The following is a 25,379-nucleotide window of genomic DNA, read 5'->3' on the forward strand; positions in this document are numbered from 1 at the left end:
AGGTAAGAAAAAAGGGAGGTTTCAAAAGAACTTTCATGTGCTAAAGAGGACCTACAAGATACCAAAGAGGACCTACAAGATACCGGAGGCCTTGCCATTGTCAAGGTTGTTTTTCCCTTCTACCAAGGCGTTAACATTAAGATAGTTGGGAGATTCCTGGAAGAATGTCACACATGTCCATGTCCCACCGGGGGGGGGGGGGGGGGGGGGGGGGGAGGTTGCAGGGTGTCAGTTTATGCTCCATCTTCAGCCATCCTCTGCTCCCTCATCATGGACCACACCCCGATACAAAAACAGCAAGGCTGTGATGTGATGGAAGAACCAGCCAACCAGCCTTCCACTGACATGCTGACACCTCGGCTGGCTCTGATCTGGCCAGCTCTGATTCTGGCCTGATGGTTGAGAATATAGGCAGCCTGTCTCAAAAACTCCACAGAATTAACAACTCCTTGACTGAACAGAAGAAGTATCAACTTCATGAGGGGAAATGTGAGCAGGGTCGAGACTACTCCACTCCCTAACCCAGGATTTGTACCTTTGTTTTTTTCCTATGGTTTTGGATTCGCTATCTCTTTAGAACCCAGTTCAGAAAATCTGGGAAAGAAAGGAAAAAACAATTTATGGGTGCCTGGGTGGCTCAGTGGGCTAAGTGTCTGTCTTTGGCTCAGGTCATGATCCCATCCAGCCGAAGCAGGCTCCCTCTGCCCTTGCCCCTACTCATGCTCATCAGAACGCGCTCTCTCTCAAAAATAAAAGCAAACAATGATAAATGTTGATGTCTTTCTACCAACTTATCTTAAATGTGATCTTTCTCTCATTTATTTAGGAGAGAGAGCAGGTTGCTGGCAGGGGAGGAGCAGATGGGAAGGAAGAGGGAGAGAGACTCTCAAGCAGACCGTCCACTGAGCTGACCATGGAGCCTGACACAGAGCATGACCCTGAGATCTTGACCTGAAATCAAGAGTTGGTTGCTTAATCAACTGAGTCACCCAGGTGCCCCTAAATGTAATCTTTCTTAATACACTTGTAATTTCAGTAAGAAATGTATTTTTTCTTCCTGCCTCACCACTTAAAATTATTTAGTGCCCACTTTTTCATGTCCTTAATCTCAATTATCACCATTTTCAACAGCAGAAAAAGTGCTTTAGACTCATTTACTATAATTTACCTAACCAGTTAAATTAGGCATTTATTTTTTTTTAAACATTTTTTAAAAAAGATTTTATTTATTTATTTGACAGAGAGAGACACAGTGAGAGAGGGAACACAAGCAGGGAGAGTGGGAGAGGGAGAAGCAGGTTTCCCACGGAGCAGGGAGCCCGATGTGGGGCTCGATCCCAGGACGCTGGGATCATGACCTGAGCTGAAGGTAGACGCTTAACGACTGAGCCACCCAGGCGCCCCTAAGTTAGGCATTTAAAGTGTTTCTAATCTTTTGCTGCTCTAAATAAAAATGTTCATTGGAAAATTATGAATATAGCCTTTTCTCTATTTTGGATTATTTCCTTAGAATCCAGTCTCAATCATGTGGCTTTTAAAGTACATGAATTCTGGAAATAAACACAAGTAGTCACAGATAAATATGCACTGAGCAATACATGCCAGTTGAGAGGTAGAACAGAATGTGTAGGATTTGGCTCATCCATAGGTCTTATTTAAATAGGGAACTCTAGGATGGATCAGTTCCAGCATCTTTTTATGGACCAGGGTGATAGAGATAATTGAAGACTTTCGTTTAAAGATTTTATTTATTTATTTGACAGAGAGAGACACAGCGAGAGAGGGAACACAAACAGGGGGAGTGGGAGAGGGAGAAGCAGACTTCCCGCTGAGCAGGGAGCCCAATGTGGGGCTCGATCCCAGGAACTTGGGATCACGATCTGAGCCGAAGGCAGAGGCCTAATGACTGAGCCACCCAGGCACCCCAGAGATAACTGAAGACTTTTAGGAACTAGAATGACTCCCTTGGCTGTGGGCTCTCCTACCATTTTAACTTTGAAGTGTGGGATTCACTTAAACACAGTGAACTTTTTAAAATCTGCTATATGCCTGGTTCTGTGCCAGGAACTGGTTAAGACAGGCCCTGCCCTCAAGTGCTGGCAGCCGCAGGTGTGAAAAATACTGTAACAGAAGTACAAAAAGACACAGGAGTGACATTCAGGAAAAACTTCAAAAAGATGAGGACTGATGAAGTGATTTCTAAAGGATAAAAAGTTCACTAAGGAGAGAATGGGAGGGCTACACCAAACAAAGGCACAAAGAGGTGACACAACTGTTTGACACGATGGGGAAGAACTGCAGGATTTCAGTCTTCATGGACGTAAGATGCAATGAGAGTAGCAGCCAGATGTGGATGGCAAAGAAGGGGAACACACCATCGAGCCTCTTTGGCCTTAACACAGGGCTTAGATTTCATCTGCTAGGTCAAAGTTTCCAAACACCAAAATGAAAGATGATTTTAGGTAGCACAAGGATTACAGCATATGTATTTTTAAATACATAATACCAAAGGACATAAATAACACATCACACTTGGTGATCTCACAAATGTTATTCCTTAGGATGAAACTCATTAAAGAAAGGCAGTCTTTAAAAAACCATGAAGGTGGTATATGAATGATAAAATACTTTTTTCCACTATGGGGAGCCTTATGGAATTTTAAGCAAAGAAGTAACATGAACTTAGGTTTTAGAAACCTTGCTCTGGTGTAAAGGATGAATTGAAAGGTGAGGGGAATCGCAGGGAAAGCAGTTAAAACTGTTGCAAAGATCCAGATGAGATATGGTTAGAAGCTGAACTAGGTACGGGGCACCTGGGTGGCTCAGTCAGTTAAACAACTGCCTTCGGCTCAGGTCATGATCCCAGGGTTCTGGGATTGAGCCCCGCATGGGACTCTCTCTGTTCAGTGGGGAGCCTGCTTCTCCCTCTCCCTCTGCCTGCTGCTTCCTGGGCTTGTGCTTTCTCCGTCAAATAAGTAAATAAAATCTTTAACAACAAAAAAAGAAGCTGAACTAGGCAGAAAGAAATGAAGAAAAAAAAAGATTTAAGAGACTTTTAGGATACTGGGATCAAGGGATGTGGAGAGAGACTGATCATAGGGAAACAGAAATAGGAGAGCCTTGGATGATTCCAGAATTGTAGCTTTGCAGACTGGGGTGGAAAGAAGAAAGGAGGTTCTTGTTACTGTTTGTGTTAGGAGGGGGAAAAGGAGGAGTGGATCTATAATTTTATTTTATTTTTTTTAAGTTTTTTTTTTCTTTTTTGAGATTTTATTTATTTGACAGAGAGAGAGAGACAGTGAGAGAGGGAACACAAGCAGGGGGAGTGGGAGAGGGAGAAGCAGGCTTCCCACTGAGCAGGGAGCCCGATGTGGGGCTCGATCCCAGGACCCTGGGAACACGACCTGAGCCAAAGGCAGATGCTTAACGACTGAGCCACCCAGGTGCTCCTGGATCTCTAATTTTAGTTAAGAGGCATGTAGATCCTAGGACCTCAGATGAACACTGATGTGAGAAAAAAAATAATGAAAGTTTCAGTTCAAGAGGGTAGGAACTAAGAGATACTTGATGTAAGGGCACTTGGAAATTCCCAGCACAGGGGCGCCAGGGTGGCTCAGATGGTTACGCGTCTGCCTTTGGCTCCCTGGATGGAGAGCTCCGCTCCCCCCCCAACGCACCGCCCCCGCCTGACTCATGGCTCTGCGGGGAGCCTGCTTCTCCCTTCTCCCTCTGCTCATGCTCTCTCTCTCTGTATCTGTGTCTCAAATGAATAAATAAAATCTTAAAAAAAAAAAAAAAATTCCCAGCACAGACTGTGTACCGAGGGATAAATGTTAGGGATATCATTACCTTTTCTAGCCCTCTATAGAGGGCTTGATCTTTGGTTATATATTTTTCAAGTGGGACTTGTTAACTAAAGTTATGCCTCCTTTTTAATATATTTCCTTTTAAGATTAAGTTACTGAACCAAAAAAAAACGACTTACAAAGCCTGTAAGTACTACTGTTAAATATTCTCAACACAGATTACAAGGCATCAACATATAATTAAAGAAACAAATTATCTTTGTTGTTGCGAGAGGAGCACAGGACGTTTTCTTTTCCAAGGTGAAAGGTGGTATAGGATTAATAACCAGTCTGCACACATTATTCTTTAAAAGAAAGGTCTGCTCGGCGGGAAGTCTGCTTCTCCCTCTCCCACTCCCCCTGCTTGTGTTCCTGCTCTCGCTAGCTCTCTGTCAAATGGATAAATAAAATCTTTAAAAAAAAAAAAAAAAAAAAGGTCTAAGAGCTTGCAGTTCTTGCTCAGTAGGGAACTGTTCCCTCCCTCTAGGTTCCCTTAGAACTTTATGACAACATACAGTGTTTTAATTTTGCAATTTCATCCTTTTCTTCCCAACTAGATTGTGAGCTCCTTGAGAGAAAGGGTTTTCTTACTCATCTTTATATCATCAGAGACCAATGTCTTACATATTGTTGGGGTTTAATTAATAATAATTGAATACTTCAGTGAAGCAAAACATAGGGATATAAGAACAAGCATTATTTATTTAGTATTAACGCCAGGCAGCGCGTTCAACGTTACCTCATTTTACTCTCACAACAGCCTTTCAAGGTGAGAAAGTGGTACAGTTATCCGTTGGGCAGAGATGATCTGGGTGAAACCCTAGGAAGAGACGCCGCTCTTCTCGCGAGCATGCTACCGTAAAGGTCAGGAGCGGTTACTGCCTAGGTCAGACCCCAACTCCACCACGTGCCTGTGTGGGACCTTGCCCAAACCACGACCCAACTGGTCTCAGTCGCAGCGATATTCCTCGACTTGCTGACCAGAGACCAGCATCCCGCACGCTGCTTCAGGCCCGTGTCCCCTTCCTGTCCCTCTCCGCCTTTGGACCTCAGGACTGAAAGCGACCCCGCTAACACCGACGTTCGGCGCTGACGTTAGCTTTTACTCTGCGGCCAGCGGGTTGAGGATCTACAGTTCAGCGCGGCCATCCTCACCGGCCCCCCCCACAGAGCCTGGCCCAGCCGCCCGCTCCCGACGCCCGGCTCCCGGACTCACAGGCGGCGGCCGCGAGTCCCTCGCCGGCGGGGGCGCACCTCCCAACCTGCCGCGCAGGGCCCCGGGCGTGCGCAGTCGTGAGGCGCAGCTCCGCAGCATGGCTCCGAGGGCGCGCAGGGCTCCGGCAGACACAGCTGCGGGGTCCGCCGGCTCGCCGGCTCTTCCCCGTCACCGACGGGCCACGTGACCCAGGGGGCGCGGCGTGAGGCGGGCGGGGCGGAGGCCTTAGGTCTCGACAGACTTTGTGCCCGCGCCAGATCCTCCGGCCCAACTACTGTAACCTCACCCCCGCCACTGCCCGCTGTCGGGGGAAGGGGAGCGAGGCCCGGGAAGCGGGGAGGCCGGGAGGACGAGCCCCGGCTCGCCCGCTGTTGCCGCGCCCCCCGCCCCCGGTCCTCCCGGCCGGCGCAGCCGAATTCTGGGCGTGTAACCATGAAGTCCCTTCCGGAGAAGACAAGGCCCTCGGGCAGGTGGGAGCGCGCACGCTCGTTGTTTCTTGTAGGCCACGGACATTTCCCTGGGATCGGGTTGGTATTGATTTGTACAGAGCCTTCCGCCTCCTAAGTGCATTTATACGCTTAAAATGCTCCTTTTCTGCCTCTTCCGCTGCCCCTCCTCTCCCGCCCTCTTAAAGCCCCGGCCGAGCTATAAGTCCTCTAAATCATGCTGTTTTTCTTTTTTCTTTCTTTTTTTTTTTTTTAAGATTTTATTTATTTATTCATGAGAGACAGAGAGAGAGAGAGAGAGAAGCAGGCTCCCAAGAAGCAGGGAGCCCGATGCGGGACTCGATCCCAGGACCCTGGGATCACGACCTGAGCCGAAGGCAGACGCTTAACCATCTGAGCCACCCAGGCGCCCAATCATGCTGTTTTTCTTTTCTTTCTTTCTTTTTTTTTTTTTAAGATTTTATTTATTTATTCATCAGAGAGAGAGAGAGGCAGAGGGAGAAGCAGGCTCCCAAGGAGCAGGGAGCCCGATGTGGGACTCGATCCCAGGACCCTGGGATCATGACCTGAGCCGAAGGCAGACGCTTAACCATCTGAGCCCCCAGGTGCCCTCATGCTGTTTTTCAAAAAGAGAACTCGTAGGAGCACTTGAAGGATGTGTTCATCTCTAGCTTTGGAGACGGGCCTGAGCTCAAACTCCCCTCCACAACCTAACACTTTGTAGAGACTCTCTGCACCTGGCCTCTCTTTCTTCATCTGTTTGTTGAGAATACTAAAAAGTGCACAACAGGATCTTCCCTTTCAGTGGGAGTCACGAAGTAGAAGTTAACCAGAAGTTACCTTGTACTTCCCTCAGGAAACTGCCCCCAGGGGCGCCTGGGCGGCTCAGTCCTTTAAACGTCTGCCTTTAGCTCAGGTCATGAGGGGTCCTGGCATCCAGCCCTGCCCCTGGGGCTCCCTGCTCAGCGGAGCCTACTTCTCCCTCGGCCCCTCCCCTCTGCTTGCGCTCTCCGGTGCTCTCCCGCGCTCTCGCGCGCGCTCTCTCTCTCCAATAAATAAAATCTTAAAAAAAAAGAAAGAAAAAGAAACTGTTCCAGGCCAGTGGTGTGCTGGAGCTGGCTCCTACAAGCTCATGGGAGCAGACTTAAAAATTCAGAATTTGTGGGTTCTGGGTAGCTCAGTCGGTTGGGTGTCTGCTTTCTGCTGGGGTCCTGGTCCCAGGGTCCTTGGATGGAGCCCCGCATGGGGCTCGCTGCTCAGTGGGGACCTGCTTCTCCCTCTCCCTCTGCTTCTCCCCCGCCCCGCTTGTGCTCTTTCTCTGTCTCTCAAATAAAAATAATTAAGAATTTGGCTAGCCAGTCCTTAAGTACTGCTATTATTAAAATTTAAATTATGTCATGGGGCCTGAGTGGCTCAGTCACTTAAGCGGCTGCCTTGAGCTCAGGTCAAGATCTCAGGGTCCTGGGATGGAGCCCCACATTGGACTCCCTGCCCAGCTCTGAGTCTGCTTCTCCCTCTGCCCCTCCCTCATGCTTGTGCACTCACTCTAATGTAAATAAAATATTTTTTAAAAATTATGTCAACTTACAATTGAATAAATTGTATTAAAAACAAAGGTGTTTGATACTAAAATCTGTAACTTCCTAATTACTACGTTTTAGTACTGTCTGTGCTCTTGGGGTTATTTACGTTTATCGTATTTGTGTGGTGGGAATAGTAGGCTCATATCTTCCCAACACCTCTTTAAGTCACATCACCTGGCGGCTTGAAATCCACTGCATGGGAGTATTCACTCAGATACTGCAAATGAGGGCCTTCTCTCTCCTTTTTTTAAAACATTTACCAATATACCATTAGTCCATCCTGAATTGAAGTCTTAAAACCCTAAGGGTTACTAGCATAATAGGTTACTAAAATTGCTTACACCCAGCACATCGTTCATTACATGATATTTTCCCAACAATACACCTCTGTCACCACTCACATAGTAAAGGTGGAACGGGAGGGACCATTATCAGGAAAGATAGAGATAAATAAACTTGGCTTTGGGCTTGGCGCTAAGTTCAGAGAGCCCCCTTCTACTTTTTTTTTGTGGGCAATTAGTATCCATGAAACTAATTTCCAATTATTCCAGCACCCTTTGTTGAAAGGCTCTCTTTTCTCCGTTCAATTGTCTTTTCACCTGGGTCAAAAACTGGTTATCCATATATGTTTGGTCTATTGCTGGACTCTGTATTCTGTATGTTAAGTTAATCTTTCTTGATGCTAATCCCATACTGTCTTTCTTCCTGTGGCTTGAAATTATTTTCAACTTTGAATTTCTTTTTCAAAGTTGTTTTGGCTATTCTGGATATTTTGACTTTCCATAGGAACTTTAGAATCAGCCTGTCAATATCTACAAAGAAATTGCTGGGATTTTGAATTGACATCTCAGCAAATGGAGTCTGCTCATGAAAGTTGTATTTCATCTACAAGTCTTCTTATGAACAAGTTATATCTTCCCATGTATTTAAATCATATGTAATGTCTCTCAACAATGTTTTGTGATATAGGTCTTGTACATCTTTTGCCATACAGACATACCTTGTTTTTGTGTGATTCTCTTTATTGTGCTTTGCAGATCTGTGTTTTTACAAATTGAAGATTTGCAGCAACCCTACATGGAGCAAGTCTATTGGTGCCATTTTTCCAACAGTATTTGCTCACTTCATGTCTCTGTGTCACATTTTGGCATTTCTTCAATATTTCAAACTTTTTCATTATTACTATATTTGTCGTGGTGATCTGTAATCAGTGATTATGACTTGCTGAGTGCTCAGAAGATGTTTAGCATTGTTTAGCAATACAGTATTTTTTTTTTTTTAAGATTATTTATTTATTTGACAGAGAGAGACACAGCGAGAGAGGGAATACAAGCAGGGGGAGTGGGAGAGGGAGAAGCAGGCTTCCCACCCAGCGGGGAGCCCGATGCGGGGCTCTATCCCAGGACCTGGAATCATGACCTGAGCTGAAGGCAGACGCTTAACGACTGAGCCACCCAGGCGCCCCGCAATACAGTATTTTTAAGTTATGTACATTGCTTTTTTAGACATAATGTTATTGCACATTTAATAAACTACAGTGTAAGGGCGCCTGGGTGGCTCAGTCATTAGGCATCTGCCTTTGGCTTGGGTCATGATCTCAGGGTCCTGGGATCAAGCCCCGCATTGGGCTCCCTGCTCAGCGGGAAGCCTGCTTCTCCCTCTCCCACTCCCCCTGCTTGTGTTCCCTCTCTTGCTGTGTCTCTCTCTGTCAGATAAATAAATAAATAAAATCCTTAATAGACTACAGTGTAGTGTAAACCTAACTTTTATATGCACTGGGATACCAAAAAACAGCATTTGACTTGCTTTATTGTGATATTCGCTTTATTGTGATGGTTTGGAACCCAACCTACAATATCCTGAGGTATGCCCGAATTTATCTTTCAGTATTTCATATGTATGATGTTATTATAAATATTTTTTATCTCAATCCTTGATTGTTCACTGCTAGTATATGGAAATACAGTTACTTTTTAGGGGTGCCTGGGTGGCTCAGTGTGTTGAGCGTCTGACTCGATTTCAGGTCATGATCTCAGGGCCTTGGGATCCGGCCCTGTTTAGAGCTCTGCACTCAGCCAGGAGTCTCCTTCTGTTTTCCTCTCCCTCTGCCCCTCTCCCGACTCACACACACACTGTCTTTTCTTTCTCTCTCTGTAAAATAAATAAATCTTTTAAAAAAAGAAATAATTACTTTTTATATATTCATCTTATATCTACAAACTTGCTAAACTCATTGGTTAGTTCTAGTAATTTCTTAATAGATTCCTTACATTTTCTACATAGATGAAGATGTTATCTGTAAATACTTTTACTTCTTTTTTACTATCCATACAGCTTTTATTTCTTTTTTTGCCTTATTGCACTGGCTAGAATCTCCAGTACAATGTTAAATAGTAGTGATGAAAACAGACATCCTTGTCTTATTGCTGATCTTAGGGGGAAAGTATTCAGTCTTTCAACATTAAGTATGACCTTAACTGGAGGGTTTTTGTAGATGCTCTTTAACAGGTGGAGAAGTCCCTCCTATTCCTAGTTGGCTAAGAGTTTCTGTTAATGGGTGTTGGATTTAATCAAATGCTTTTTCTACATATTGAGATGATTAGGTTTTTTTTGTTTGTTTGTTTCATACCGGGGTGCCTGGGTGGTGCAGTTGGTTGAGCCTCCAACTCTTGGTTTCGGCTTGGGTAGTGATCTTGGGGTTATGGGTTTGGGGCCCACTTTGGGCTGTGCTGTCAGTGCAGAGTCTGCTTGAGTTTCTCTCTCCCCTTCTGCCCCTACCCCCCCCCCCCAGCCATGCATGCTCTCTTTCTGTCTCTCAAATAAATAAATAAAACTTAAAAAAAATAAGTAAAATAAAATTTGTTTCATATCATGAATTACACTGATTTTTTTCTTTGTCCTCTGACCATGTGTTTCTAATGATCTCTACATGTGACTCTATTCTTCACAGTAGAGATTACATAGAGGTAAACACACGATTTGTAGAGGAAGAACAACAGCATTTCAAGACTAAATATGTGGAAGAGACCAGTGCCAGGTGTCTTTATGTTTGCTAAAATAAAGTTTAGAGATGTAACTGAGACTCGTGCTCAAAAGGGAAATTATGTATAAATAATTCAGATCAAAATAGGACTCAGTTCTTGATAAACAAAATCTGTATAAGTGTAGGTGGTTTCAAATAAAGAAATAGATAAAATAAAAAACGTGCATATGTGGAAACTGAAATGCAGGATAGACATGTATATGTCATATGAATATGTATATACATATGTCATATGAAAGACAGTGTGTGTCATGATTAAAAATGCAGGTGTGGGGGGTGCCTGGGTGGCACAGTAGGTTGAGGGTCCAGCTCTTGGTTTCAGCTTGGGTTGTGATTTCAGGGTTGTGAGATCCAGCCCCACGTCTGGCTCCACACTCAGTACGGAGTCGACTTGGGAGTCTCTCTTCCTCTGCTTCTGCCCTTCCTGCTTGTGCTCTTTCTCTCGCTCTTTCACTCTGTCTAAAATAAATAAATAAATCTTTAAAAAAAGTGCAGGTGTGGATTCCAGAATCAAACATCTGGATCCGAATCCTGTCTTTGACACAATATGTGTGGCCTTGGGCAAGTTATTTATTTAACTACTCTGTGCCTCAATTTCCTGATTTGTGAAATTGAGATTACTTTCTAGAGTTGCAGGAAGGATTAAATGAGACAATACATAAAAAGTCCTGGAAACAAAGCAAATGCCTATTAAATATTAGCTATTATTGTGTACAAAATACATGTAAGACTTAATTCATGAGTACTGCAGGCAATTGATTTCATGTGATATCTATCGCCTTTTTGGCCTGTTTCCAGTCTCCATGCCTTTTCAGCACTCCTGGGAATATCTGAAATGCACAACAGACGTGTTCTGCTTAGTCCATTTCCTGCCACTCTTACTACAAACTCCTCCCAGGAAAGCATCTCACAAATAGCAAGGAACAAGCATTGAATGCCTAGATGACATTTGAAAATGGAAACTTAGTACCTTCCCCACATCCAGCTTTAGAAGACTATTGCCCCATTACCCTGGTGGCTGAAGCACTTGGCTGTGGTTCCTGGCTGGCTTCTCTGCATGTTGTCTACGGTGGCCCTCGGTTCTTTCAAATGCCCAGAGGCCTCAGTTTAGGGCATTACCTCCAAGCAATTCTGTCATCTGTGGTGGATCCTCAGCTCACAGCTTGGCTTTCTGAGTAATTTTGAAATCAGACACTCTTCTTTTTCACTCATAATGGAGGAAAAGGAGAAAAGGGTTAAAGCATGATTCTTTTTCATTTTATTTCTAAGATTTTATTTTTAAGTCATCTCTACACCCAACGTGGGGCTCAAACTCACAACCCCGAGATCAAGAGTTGCACGCTCCACTCACGCTCCAGCCAGGCATGCCTTTCGCGTTTTTTGTATTTTTTTGGAGACGTAACCCATGTATAACACTATATTAGTTTTAGAGGTACAACATGAAGCGATAATTGGTATATATTATGAAATGATCACCATAATGAGTCTAGTTAACCTCCATCACCACACAGTTACAATACCAGTCGAGTTCTGAATGTGAAACTAATTTTGCTTTCCTGGGATAAAACCACATGAGGTATTTTGGTCTGTGCTTTTCTTATAATATCTTTTCCTGGTTGTAATATTAAGGGTAAGAATGGCCTCATGGAATGAGTTGGGAAGTTTTCCTTTCTCTTAAATTTTCTGGAAGAGTTTGTGTAGAATTGGCTTTTTTTAATCCTTAAATGTTTGATAGAATTCACTAGTGAAGCCAACTGGACATGGGGTTTACTTTGTGGGAAGGCTTTTAACTACACACTGAATTTCTCTAATAGATGCAGGGCTGTTCTGTTTATTTCTTCTTAAGAGTTTGTACTTACAGTCTATATTTAGAGTTTAACTTATCATTTTCTGCTTTCAAGTGACATACCACTGCATGTACACTGTAAGAACCTTGCGGTAATGTACTACTGATGAAGTTTTAGAATGTAAGTGAGGTCCGGAGCCAACGACCAAGAAAGAGTTTTTAAGATGCCGCTGGTGCAAAAAAGGTGGTTTTATTAAAGCACGGGGACAGGACCCATGGGCAGAAAGAGCTGCTGCCCTGTGGTCTTGAGGAGAGGCTGATTATATACTCAGGAGTTGGGGAGGTGAGGACAAAGGGGTCTCCAGAAGGACTATCATATGCTAAAGACTCTCAGGATACTGGAGGCCTGGTTATTGTCAAGCCAAGGTTGTTTTCCCCTCTAATGAGGAACTAATATGAAGACAGTTGGGAGTTTTCTGGAGAAATGTTACATTCCTCCTATCACACGTCCTTGTCAACGGGCTTCAGGTTCAAAAGAAATTCAATTTTATTTACATTTCCTTCTGCCTCAGCCTCCCTCAATTTCATGTAGGGGAGGGTGATGTTAGGGCTTCAGGAAACTGAGTTATGGGTCTCTGGAAGTTAGGTTATTGATAAGAAAGCTTCTTCCTTGTAAATCACTAGGACACTTGTAAACTGAGGGAGACTCCTGTCCTGCAAGACTGTGATCTCTATCAGTTAACCATTTGTTTTTCCTTTAGGGCAGGTCGGAGTGCCCTGAGGGAATGTTACATATATCCCAAAGTTGGCGGGGGTGAGGGGGGTGGGGCGGTGGGGGGTGGGTGTTGTTGGGTGCCAGCTTCCGCTTTGTCCTCAGCTTGCCTTCTGCTCCCTCATCACTACCATTTCTTCCCTCGTGGCCTTTATGGACACTCTTTCTTCCCTCTCTCTTTTTAAAAAGATTTTATGTATTTATTTGAGAGAGAGACACAGAGAGCAAGAGCCGGGAGAGGGGCAGAAGGAGAGGGAGAGGAACAAGCAGACTCCCTGCTGAGCCCAGAGCCCTATGTGGAGCTTGATCTCGGGACCTCAAGATCATTACCTGAGTGAAAGCAGATGCTTAAACTTTTTACTCTTGGATGCTTTTAGGATTTTCTCTTTATCACTGTTTTGTTTTTTAGCAAATTATGATTTGCCTTGATGTGGTTTTTTCATATTTCTTGTGTTTGGGGTTCATTGGGATTCTTGGGTCTGTGGATTTATAATTTTCATCAAGTTTGGAAAATTGTCAGCCATTATTTCTTCAACTGTATTTTCAGTTCTCCCTTCTCTTCCCTTCTTTTAGGGACTCCAAATACTTTACTAGGCCACTTAACATTGTCTTGCAGCTCACTAATGCTTTCTTTCCAAATCTCATTTAAAATACTGGTATTTTGGGGGCACCTGGGTGGCTCAGTTTGTTAAGCGACTGCCTTCGGCTCAGGTCATGATCCCGGGGTCCTGGGATCGAGCCCCACATCAGGCTCCCTGCTTGGCGGGAAGCCTGCTTCTCCCTCTCCCACTCCTCCTGCTTGTGTTCTCTCTCTGTCTCTCTCTCTCTCCCCCCCGTCAATTAAATAAATAAATAAATAAAATCTTAAAAAAAAATTAAAAAAAGAAAAAGAAAATACTTATCTTTTCTCTCTTTCATTTTGGATAGTTTTTATTGCTATGCCTTCAAGTTCACTAATCTTTTTCCTTCTGAAATATTTAAACTGCTGTTAAATTCCATCAGTGTATTTTTCATGTAAGATGTTGTAACTTGATTTGGGTCTTTTTTATAACTGCCTTTTCTCTACTTAACCTTTTGAACTTACAGAATACAGAGATAATAACTGTTTTATGTCATTTTATGCCACTTCTAACATCTGTGTCAGTTCTGGGTTGGTTTTGGTTGGTTGATTTTTCTCCTCAATATGGGTTAGATTTTCCTGAGTGTGTATGCCTGGTAATCTTTGATTAGAAGAGGAAGAACTGAATGTCAGACATTGTGAATTTTACCCTGTTGGGTACCTCGTAGTTTTGTATTCCTGTAAACCTTTTTTTCCCTGTTTTTTTTTGTTTGTTTGTTTGTTTGTTTTGTTTTCCTATAAATATTCTTGAACTTAGCTCTGGGATACAGTTAATTTATTTGGAAACAATGTGATCCTTTGATCCTTTTGAGTCTTGCTTTTAAGATTCCTTAGGAAGGACTAGAGTAGCATGTAGTCTAGGGCAGGATTTCTCAAACTCAGCACTGACTTTGGGCCACATGGTGCTTTGTTGTCAGGAGGCTGTCCTGTGCACACAGGATGCTTACTAACATTCCTGGCCTCCCCACTAGATGCTGGTAGCACCTCACTGTTGGTCCTGATAGTCAAAAATGTGTCTACACATTACCAAATGTTTCCTGGAGGAGGGGAGCAAATTTACTCCAGGTTGAGAACCATTGGTCTAGGGCTAATTATTTCCAACTACTGAAGAAAGACTCTATCCAATGTCCTGTGAACCATGAGGTTTTCCGGTTTAGCTGTCGGGAACAGGCTCTTTTCTGGCCCTATGTGAGTGCTGGGCACTGTTTCCCCTGATTCTCTCAACAGTTTTTCCCCAGTCAATGGCATAGTTTCCTCAGACACAGACACCAGTCAATACTCTGAATATCCTCCCTACATCTCAGAGTATTTTCTCTGTGTAGGTCTCTCCTCTCTGGTACTCTGTCCCACAAACATGGCCACCCTGGGCTCCCATACTCTCACCTGGGTTTCTCTTCCCTATGCCACACCCTGAAAGCCCTCTTGAGTTCATTGTAGGGCTCTCTCCTACAATCCCAGGTTCTCAGAAATCACTGTCCTCTATTGTCTGATGTCCAGTGTCTTTTTTTTTTTTTTTTTAAAGATTCTATTTATTTATTTGACAGAGAGACACAGCAAGAGAGGGAACACAAACAGGGGGAGTGGGAGAGGGTGAAGCAGGCTTCCCGCTGAGCAGTGAGCCCGATATGGGGCTCAATCCCAGGACCCTGGGATCATGACCTGAGCCGAAGGCAGACACCCAACGACTGAGCCACCCAGGTGCCCCTGATGTCCAGCGTCTTGAAAATTGTTGTTTCATATATTTTTTGTATGTGTGGTTTTTGTTTTTTTGTTTTTTTTTTAGGTGGAGGGAGAGTGTTCTTTAAGGTGAGAGGGTAAATCTAGTCCTTGTTACTGCATCTTGGCCTCAAGCAGATCCTTTAATTAATTAATTAATTAATTAATTAAATTTATTTTTTTTAAGAAACTAGGCTTTTTTTTTTTTTTAAGATTTTATTTATTTATGTGACAGAGAGAGAGAGCACAAGCAGGGGGAGCAGCAGGCAGAGGGAGAAGCAGGCTCCCCACCAAGCAGGGAGCCCGATGTGGGGCTTGATTCCAGAACCCCAGAATCACGACTGGAGCTGAAGGCAGACACCCAACTGACTGAGCCACCTAGGTGCCTCTATTTATTTATTTTTTAAAGCGTTTATTTATTTATTTGACAGAGAGAGTGCACAAGCAGGCGGAGTGGCAGGCAGAGGGAGAGGGAGAAGCAGGCTCTCTGCTGAGCAGGGAGCCCATTGCAGGGCTCCATCCCCGGACCCCAGGATCATGACCCGAACCAAAGGCAGATGCTTACCTGACTGAGCCATCCAGGCTTCCCACCCCCTGTATTTATTTTGTGTGTGTGAGAGAGAGAGGGGGCAGGGTGAGTGGCAGAGGGAGAGGGAGAGAGAATCTCAAGCAGACCCCACACTAAGTGCAGAGCCTGATTCGAGGCTCAACCCCATGACCCTGAGATCATGACCTGAACCGAAATCAAGAGTCCGAGGCTTAACCAACTGAGCCATCCAGGCGCCCCTGATATTTAAATTTTGCCCCATAAATTTAAATACTTGTAAGGTTTATAATATGTTGTGTATTGTATAATGAATATATACTTCAGATATATTTTCTCTTTTTAGAAAAAGATTTATGTGGCGCCTGGGTGGCTCAGTCCTTAAGCATCTGCCTTGAGCTAAAGTCACAATCCCAGGGTCCTGGGATCAAGCCCCTCATCGGGCTCCCTGCTCTGCAGGAAGCCTGCTTCTCCCTCTCCCACTCCCCCTGCTTGTGTTTCCTCTCTTGCTGTGTCTCTCTCTGTCAAATAAATAAATAAAATCTTTAAACAAAATAAAAAAAAAGATATTTATTTGAGAGAGAGAGAGAGTGCACGAGAGCAGGGGGAGGAGCAGAGGGAGAGGAGAGAGGCAGACTCCCCTCTGCCAAGGAGCCAGATGCAGGCCTTGATCTCACCACCCTGAGATCATGACCTGAGCAGAAATCAAGAGTTAGACGGTTAACTGACTGAGCCACCCAGGCTCCCCTTTCAGATATATTTTCATCAGAATCTTATGGGTTGCAGATTTAGCTTATTCAAGTTTTGGAAAATGTTTGCCATATGAACTAATTGGCAAAATCAATCCAAATTGGACTTTCCATTAGAAAGTGTCATTTTTCAGTTCAAATAATGGTGTTAATATGTATCCCTCTGATAAATTATTTCACTTCTGAATTTTAAGGTAAATTCTGAATCTCGCATTTGTACATTACCTGGGTGACAATAAGATGCTGGCATTTAATGTTTCTTGCTGAATTTCTCTCAGATTTGCTGTCATTAAGACTTCCTTAGGAAGGATGCATTTATTTTTATTTTTATATTTTTAAAATTTTAATTCCAGTGTTGTTAATGTACAGTGTTATATTGGTTTTAGGAGTACAGGGGTGCCTGGCTGGCTCAGTTGGTAGAACATGCGACTCATGATTTCGGGATTATGAGTTTGAGCCCCACGTTGGGTGTAGAGATTACTTAAGAATAAAATCTTTAGGGGTGCCTGGGTGGCTCAGTCATTTGAGCATCTGACTTTTGATTTCCACTCAGGTCATGATCTCAGGGTCGTGGGATTGAGTCCCACAGTGGGCTCTGTGTTCAGCGGGGAGTCTGCTTAAGATTCTCTCTCTCCCTCTCCCCTTGCCTCTGTTTGTGTTCTCTATCTCTCTCAAATAAATAAATAAAACAAACAAACAAATAAATAAAATCTTAAAAAAACCCCAAAGGTGTACAATATAGTAATTCAACAATTCTATATATTACTCAGTGCTCATTATGATCAGTATTCTGCCTTGTGTTCTCTTCCAGGAATTTTATGGTTTCTAGTCTCACATTTAAGTCCTTGATCCATGTTGAGTTTATTTTTGTGTATGGTGTAAGAAATGGTCCAGTTTCATTCTTTTACATGTAGCTGTCCAGTTTTCACAATATCATTTATTGAAGAGACTATCTTTTTTCCATTGGATATTCTTTCTTCCTTTGTCGAAGACTAATAGACCATATAATTATGCATTTATTTCTGCAATTTCTCTTCTATTCTATTGATCTGTGTGTCTATTTTTGTGCCAGTACCATACTATTGTGATTACTGCAGCTTTGTAATATAACTTAAGTCTGGAATTGTGATGTCTCCAGATTTGTTTTTCTTTTTTAAGATTGCTTTGGCTATTCCGGTTCTTTTTTGGTTCCATACAAATTTTAGGATTGTTTGTTCTAGTTCTGTGAAAAATGCTGTTGGTATTTTGCATTAAATCTGTAGATTGCTTTGGGTAGTATAGGCATTTTAACAATATTTGTTGTTCCAACCCATGGCATGGAAGCATGGAATGTCTTTCCATTTTTTTTTTTTTTAAAGATTTTTATTTATTTATTTTAGAGAGAGAGGGTGTGAGCAGGGGGAGGGACAGAGAGAGAGCGGGAGAGAGAGAGAATCTCAAGCAGACTTCGAGCTGAGCACAGAGCCCAATGCAGGGCCAATCTCATGACGCTGAGATGGTGACCTGAGCCAAAATCAAGAGTCAGATGCTTAACCGACAGAGCCACCCAGGTGCCCTGTCTTTCTATTTCTTTGTGTTGTCTTCAATTTCTTTCCTCGGTGTTTTATAGTTTTCAGAATACTGGTCTTTCACCTCTTTGGTTAAGTTTATTCCTAGGTATTTTATTATTTTTGGTGCAGTTGTAAATTGAATTATTTTCTTAACTCTCTTTCTTCTGCTTCATTATTAGTGTATAGAAATGCAACAGATTTCTCGGGGCGCCTGGGTGGCTCAGCCGTTAAGCGTCTGCCTTCGGCTCAGGTCATGATCCCAGGTCCTGGGATCGAGCCCCGCATCGGGCTCCCTGCTCCACGGGAAGCCTGCCTCTCCCTCTCCCACTCCCCCTGCTTGTGTTCCCTCTCTCACTGTGTCTCTCTCTGTCAAATAAATAAATAAAATCTTTAAAAAAAAAAAAAAGAAATGCAACAGATTTCTGTACCTTGATATTGTATCCTGTGACTTTACTGAATTCACTTACCAGTTCTAGTAGTTGTTTGGTGGAGTCTTTAGAGTTTTCTATCTATAGTATCATGTCATCTGCAAATAGTGAAGTTTTACTTCTTCCTTAATCAATTTGGATGCCTTTTATTTCTTTGTGTTGTCTGATTGCTGAGGCTAGGACTTCCAGTACTGTGTTAAGTAACAGTGGTGAGAGTGGACATCCTTGACTTGTTCCTGACCTCAGGTGAAAAGCTTTCAGTTTTTCCACACTGAGTATGATGTTCACTGTGGGTTATTTATTATTAAGTCTAGATGGAACATCTTTGTTCCATCTAGACTTAAATTTAGTTTTAATTATGTTGAGGTATGTTCCATCTAGACTTCTTTGTTGAGGATTTATCATGAATGGATGTTGTACTTTGTCCAGTGCTTTTTCTGCATCTATTGAAATGATCATATGGTTTTTATACTTTCTCCTGTTGATGTGATGTATCACATTGACTGATTTGCAAATACTGAACCACCCTTGCATCCAGGGAATAAATCCCACTTGATTGTGGTGAGAGATTTTTAAAAATTTATTGTTGTATTTGATTTGCTGGTATTTTCTTGAGGATTTTTGCATCTATGTTCATCAGAGATATTGGTCTGTAGGGGTGTTTTTATCTAGTTTTGGTATCAGGATAATGCTGGCCTCAGAATGAATTTGGAAGTTTTCCTTCCTCTTCTATTTTTTGGAATAGTTTGAGAAAAATAGGTATTAACTCTTCTCTAAATGTTTGGTAGAATTCACCTGTGAAACCATCTGGTTCTGGACTTTTGTTTGTTGGGAGGTTTTTTGTTGCTTTGTTTTGTTTTGTTTGTCTGTCTTGAGAGGGGGGAGTGGGGAGGGACAGAAGGAGAGGGAGAGAGGGAATCTTAAGCAGGCTCCACAGCCAGCAAGGAGCCAGATGTGGGGCTTGATTTCACAACTCTGAGATCATGACCTGAGCTGAAATCAAGAGTCAGACACTTAACCGACTGAGCCACCCAGGTATATGGGTATATGGTGTCATATTTTATATCCTTATATTTTGTGAATCCCTTGACTGATTTTTAAAAAAGATTTTATTTATTTATTTGACAAGAGAGAGAACAAGCAGGGGGAAGGGCAGAGGGAGAAGCAGATTCCCCGATGAACAGGGAACCCGATGCGGAACTCCATCCCAGGACCCTGGGATCATGACTTAAGCCGAAGGCAGATGCTTAACTGACTGAGCCACCCAGGCGGCCCTCCCTTGACTGATTTTTATAGATTGTACAAAATATCTGCTTTTGTGCTTCCTATTTTTCGTACTCTCACTTATGATCTTCCTTTCCACTCAAAGAGTCCCCTTTAATATTTCTTGCAGGTCTGGTTTAGTGGCCATGAATTCTTTCAGTTTTTATTTTTATTTGTCTGAGCAACTCTTTCTCTCTCCTTCTATTCCAGATGATAGTCTTGCTGGATGAGTATTCTTGGCTGCAGATTTTTCCCATTCAGCACTTTGACTATATCATGCCAAGGAATTGTTATCCCCAGGGTAGTGCACCAAAGTGAGATTCTGGATGGCAAAGGGTGCGGGTCGTGGGGAGCAGGTGGTGAGGAAAGGGGAGGTTAGAAAGAGGACTATTTCAGGCAGATGCAATTCGTGTGCATCATTACTATGTTGATGTAGTATCTAGAGGTATTGGATGGTTCTTATCATCCTTTTAACCAAGAGGCAAGAGGGAGAGTTCTGCCTTGAGTGGCCAGACAGAGGGCGTTGTCATTTTCTAACCGTCATCGCGCTCCCCACATGGTTTCCCTTTCAGGGAATACCCCAAACTCTTTCCAGCCTCGGGCCTTCTTGTATGTTTTTCCTCTTCTGGCAGTGCTCTTACCCCCAGCTCTTCAGCTGGCTAACTCCAACCAATCCTCCGATGTCAGCAGAATTGTCACTTTCCTAGTGATCCTTCCCTGACAAGTGTGTCAGAGGCAATGCTAGGTGCTGCACATTCCATATTTTATTTAATCCGAATTAGGTCCTTGTTAAGTTCTCCCACAGTAGCTGGGACTTTTCCCTTAAAGCACGTAGCATAGTTTATAATTAAGTATATATTTGTGTGCCCTCTGCCTCCCTCCGGAGACTGTGAGCTTTCTCCAGCCCTGCATCTCTAGTGTCTGGCACAGTAACGGACAGATTGTGGCGCTCAGAAAACAGTTGTCGAATGAACCAATGAATGGGAAACATTTGGAAAGAGGCTGAGGACTCTTCTCTCTTAACCCCCTATCTCTAGATTTTCTCATCAATTCCCATGGATGTAAACACTATCTATATGCTGATGCTCCCAACTTTTATCTCTAATTCAAAGCTCTCTTCACTTCATCATTAGGATAATTGCGTGAGATAACCATTATCATCCCTATTTTACAGAGGAAACATCTGGAGAAAATTATATGTCCTGGTGCTATCATCAAAGGTATGGTTTCTTGGATGTTAGGATGCATTCCTAAGAATGTTCTGCTATGTCATTCTTACTACAGAGTGCTGGGTCAGTCTTTTTCAACGTTGCTTTTGCTGACTTCAGAGTTAAAGTCTCCCATAAGATGGTTGATAGATCCAACCATGCTGTTAGATGAAGATTCTGATAGTGAGTGGGATCTGCTGAGCTGGATAAACACCATTCTTTACAGAATTATGTTTTAAGAAAGCTTATTTTTGCCTTGGTATGCCATGACTAATAAAAAGCACCATTTAAAAATACTTACAGAGTGCCTGGCTCAGTGGTTAAGTGTCTGCCTTCGGCTCAGGTCATGATCCCAGGGTCCTGGGATCGAGCCCCACATCAGGATCCCTGCTCTGCGGGAAGCCTGCTTCTCCCTCTCCCATTCCCCCTGCTTGTGTTCCCTCTCTCACTGTGTCTCTGTCAAATAAATAAATAAAATCTAAAAAAAAAAAAAAACAACTTATAAATGGGGGCGCCTGGTGGTTCAGCGGGTTAAACATCCAACTCTTGATTTTGGGTCAGGTCATGATCTCATGATCTGAAGAGCTGGGGGTAAGAGCACTGCCAGAAGAGGAAAAACATACAAGAAGGCCCGAGGCTGGAAAGGGTTGTGGGATTAAGCCCTGTGTCAAGCTCTGTGCTCAGTGTGAACTCTGCTTGTCTCTCTCCCTCTGCTCCTCCCTGCACTCATGCTCTCTCTCAAATAAATAAAATCTTTTAAAAAATAAATACTTATAAATGCTCAATACAGATTTTAAGGCACCGACACGTGACTAAAGAAACATATCTACTTCCATGGTTGTGGGATTACTGTGGGCCATACTTCCTTTGCTACTGTATGAAACCATTTAGGACTGGGCACTCGCCCAAATGGCTCACGAGTCTTGAAAAGGAAAGCTGCAATAGGTTAATAGTAAAACTGTCCCTGTGTAATTCACTAAGTCCCTGAGCGGCTGAAGTCTGAGTTAAGTCTTGTGGGGCCAAGAGGAGTTGGCCCAGCAGGTGAAGCAGGAGAGGACATTGCAGGTGCAGGGTGTCCAAGAGCAATTCCCAATGACTCGCCAATGACTCCCCAATGCGGGGAGTCACTCGGCAAGTCCAGGGAGCCACCAGTGGTTTCTGTGGGGTTCGGCGTTGGTTGGGAAGGGGATGTAGGGAAAGGTGAGGGTGGAGGAGCAGGCGGGGTCTTCCAGATCCCGAGGGACCATTACCACCCATACTACTGTGTTGGTGTTTACTCTAGGCCGTGGGGAGCCACAGGAGTCCTATTAGAGCAGTGACATTATCTGGTCTGTATTTTAGAATGATCACCATGGAGGCTTTGTGGAAATTGCATTAGAATTAGGGATGTGCTTGAGAGTAGAGGTTCAAAGTGGGAAAAGAAGTGTGTTTGGGGGCAGAGGGAAGAAGGAATATCTATTGAGTTGGAGATGTCCAATGGGCAAAAGTCAGGAGTTTGAGAGAAAGATTTTGATTTATTCACACAGAGCACAAATGAGGCCTCCCCCAGAGCTGCTTGGGTGGAGAGAGGCTGGTGGCCAGACTGGAGAGGTGTGTGGCATGGGTGGGAGCAAGCAAACAGGACACAGATGGGAATGGACTCACTGCCCCCCCAGAAGCCTCCCTGTGAGGAGAAGGGGTGGCAGCCGCTGCAGCAGAAGAAAGGACTGTTTGTTCTTAAAAATGAAGTTCATTTTTGTTGTTGTCCTTTCTTCTTTCATACAGAGAAAATATCAACTATACATGCTAAGAACATTGAAACAACACAAGTTATAAACTTGTCAACCTGCTTGGTGACCAGACTCCTGAGCGGGGGAGAGAGGGGATGGCACCTACCCTTTGGTGCTTTCTACACCCGGCCCCTTTCTGTTTAAACCTGCTCTTTCACCCAAAACAACAATAATGCTAGTGGACACCCTCCTTCCCAGTGCTGCCCCCTCTCTTCTGCCACAGCCCAGCTCTAAAAAACCCCGCATTTCTCAACCCATTATATTCTGTTCCCGGGTACTACCGAATTGTCATTCACAACTGCCGGATTCAGTGGGGATTTGAAGGCCTCTTCTTACTTGGGTCTCTTCACAGCAATTAAACGTATTGATCTCTTTAAGCTTCCTTTTTCTCTGGTTCTCTTAACTCCACCTTATCCAAGTTTAATTCTTGGGTCTCTGGAAAGTTGCTTCTATGTAGAGTCATCAACTTTCTCATTACATCTTGGGACATCTATCCTCTGCTCTATTTCTTTTCACGGAGTGCAATCTCACAACCTTGACTACTCTTTAAATACATTCTGGTAAAAAGCTTGGGTTCAAATCTGGTGAGTGACTATTTTTTTTTCAGGCCCTGTGGAGTGAGGGCTCAATCCCACACAACTGCCCCACTTCAGATGCAACCTGCAAATGGGGCACTCCGGCTACCTTCACTTCTGCCAGCTGACTAAAAATTCAGATGTTCTCACACCCCTCTCCCCACTGAGTTCAATGATTCACAGAACTCAGGAAATCACATACTTACCATAACAATTTTATCGTAAAAGGTGTAACTTAGGGACAGCCAAATCCAAGGAAGGTGTGTGGGTGGAGGGGGTGATGCAGAGCTTCCATGCCTCTCTGAGCATGCCACCCACCCAGCACCTCAGGTTTACCAACCTGGAATTTCCCCCAAACCCTGTTTTTTTAAAATTGAGATTTCATTATGTAGGCATGATTGGTTAAATCACAGGCCACTGGTGTTTGAACTCAATTTCCAGCCCCTTTCTCTTCTCCAGAGGTCTAGAGGTGGGACTGAAAGTTCCAACCCTCCAGTCCCATGGTTGGCTCTGCAGTCCTGAAGATACCTAGGGGCTCTGTCTTGAGTCACTTCACTAGCTTACACTCAGGTATGGTTGAAAGGGCCTATTATGAATAACAAAAGACACTGTAGCACTCAGGAAATTCCCCTTTGTGTCTGGGGCATGAGAGACTCTCAGTTTTTTTTTCCATCTTCTGGGTTGTTCCTTCTCAGTCTCCTTTGAAGGTTAATCTTCCTTGACTAAGCCGTTAAATGTTGGAGGTCTTTAAGACAAGTTTGGTTCATTGATTCACTTGTTGAATTTATTTAATCAAACGTTTATTGAATATCTATGTATTAGGTTCTCTTCTAAGTGCAGGGGATATAGCAGTGAACAAAATATACAAAAAATTTTTAAGAGTCTTTATGGATGTTATGATTCATTCCTTTACCATATGGTTTTCATTAAAGAGTGCTGGCTTGGTCTTTCTCAACACATTGCTTTTGTTGACTTCAGAGTTAGAAGGTGATCAGAACTAAGGAAAAAAATAAAGCAGGAAAAGCAGAGAGGGAGTACTAGAATGGGGGTAATCAGGGAAAGGATCCCTGAAAACATGACATTTGAGCAAAGACTTGGTAAAAATAAGGGAGGTTTCGGGAAAAGGACAAATGCAACTACCCTGAGGCAGGAATTTGCCTGGTTTTTCAAGGAATAACAAAGAGGCCACTGTGGCCGCAAAAAAATGAGTGAAGGAGAATATTATATGGAAAGAGCTAATGGAAGCCAAATTACACAGAGCTTTGTAGGTCATCGTAAAGACTTTGGCTCTTACTCTGAGCAAAATGGGGCACCACTGGAGGCTTTTGTGTAGAGCAGGGGCATGATGTGCTAACTTAACAGCATTACCCTGGCCACTAGGTGGACAGTTGACAGGAGGGGGTCCTTTCTTCCCTCTGCCCCCAAACCAATTTCTTCCCTAGCCCATTTGGAAATCAGTTTCCATCATTCATGCCCAGAAACCTAGATGGCATTCTGAGTCTTCCTTCTATCTCATGCCTCACATCCAACCAGTTACCACTAGTCAAGGAGACCAGTTAGGAAGTTAATGCAGTAATCTAGATTAGAGAGGATGGTGGCTTGGACCAGGGAGGGAGTGATGGAGGTAGTGACTCTAGATCTATTTTGAAGGTAAAGGCAACACGATTTGCTGATGGATTGCAAGTGGAGTGTGAGAGAAATAAAGGAGTCAGGATGAGACCAAGGATTTTGGCCTGGGCATTGGAAGTATGGAACTGCCAGCAGCTGAGACAAGGCATATAAGAGGAATGGGTTTTAGGGGGAAGATCAGGAATTCAGCTTTGGATGCATTAGGTTTGAGATAGACAAACAGATCCATGGAATAGAAAAGAGCATGAAGATACAGACCCACACATATATGGACACCTGATTTACAACCAACGTGTCATTGCAGCAGAGCAGGGAAAATACGTTCTTTTTAACAAATGGTGCTGGATCCATTGGATAGCTGATGGCAAGAGATGAGCCTTGACCCTCTTTCACGCCATGCACAAAAATCAGTTCCAGATGGGGGCGCCTGGGTGGCTCAGTAAGTTAAGTGTCTGTCTTCAGCTCAGGTTATGATCTCAGGGTCCTGGGATCAGGGCCTGAGTTGGGCTCCCTGCTTAGTGGGGAGTTTGCCCCTCCCTTTTCCCCTGCCCCTCCCCCTGACTCATGCTTGCATGCTCTCTCATATAAATATCTTTTATTTTTTTAAATTTTTAAAAATAAAAAAAAATCAATTCCAG

At 43.5% G+C, this 25,379-nt stretch overlaps 1 protein-coding gene and 1 long non-coding RNA gene across 9 annotated transcripts in view; one reads left to right on the forward strand and one right to left on the reverse strand.

Moving 5' to 3' along the window:
• Window positions 1-5,194, reverse strand: part of THEM4 (thioesterase superfamily member 4) — a 60,611-nt gene extending 55,417 nt beyond the window's left edge. For 4 of the 5 annotated variants that reach the window (XM_064588546.1, XM_064588549.1, XM_045896591.3 and 1 more), the window contains exon 1: window positions 5,062-5,194. In XM_064588546.1, coding sequence (XP_064444616.1) covers window positions 5,062-5,160 — 99 coding nt within the window. In that variant the 5' untranslated portion in view covers window positions 5,161-5,194. The remainder of the gene's footprint in view (window positions 1-5,061) is intronic. The other variant, XM_045896594.3, reaches the window with a different exon arrangement.
• Window positions 5,195-5,448: 254 nt separating this feature from the next.
• LOC123859097 (uncharacterized) overlaps window positions 5,449-25,379 on the forward strand; it is an 81,359-nt gene continuing 61,428 nt past the window's right edge. For all 4 annotated transcript variants that reach the window (XR_010410753.1, XR_010410752.1, XR_006794363.3 and 1 more), the window contains exon 1: window positions 5,449-5,588. This is a non-coding gene — a long non-coding RNA (uncharacterized LOC123859097). The remainder of the gene's footprint in view (window positions 5,589-25,379) is intronic.

This window comes from Mirounga angustirostris, unplaced genomic scaffold, assembly GCF_029215605.1.
Source record: "Mirounga angustirostris isolate CCGP_5_RB_7025 unplaced genomic scaffold, mMirAng1.0.hap1 SCAF_4, whole genome shotgun sequence".
NCBI lineage: Eukaryota > Metazoa > Chordata > Mammalia > Carnivora > Phocidae > Mirounga > Mirounga angustirostris.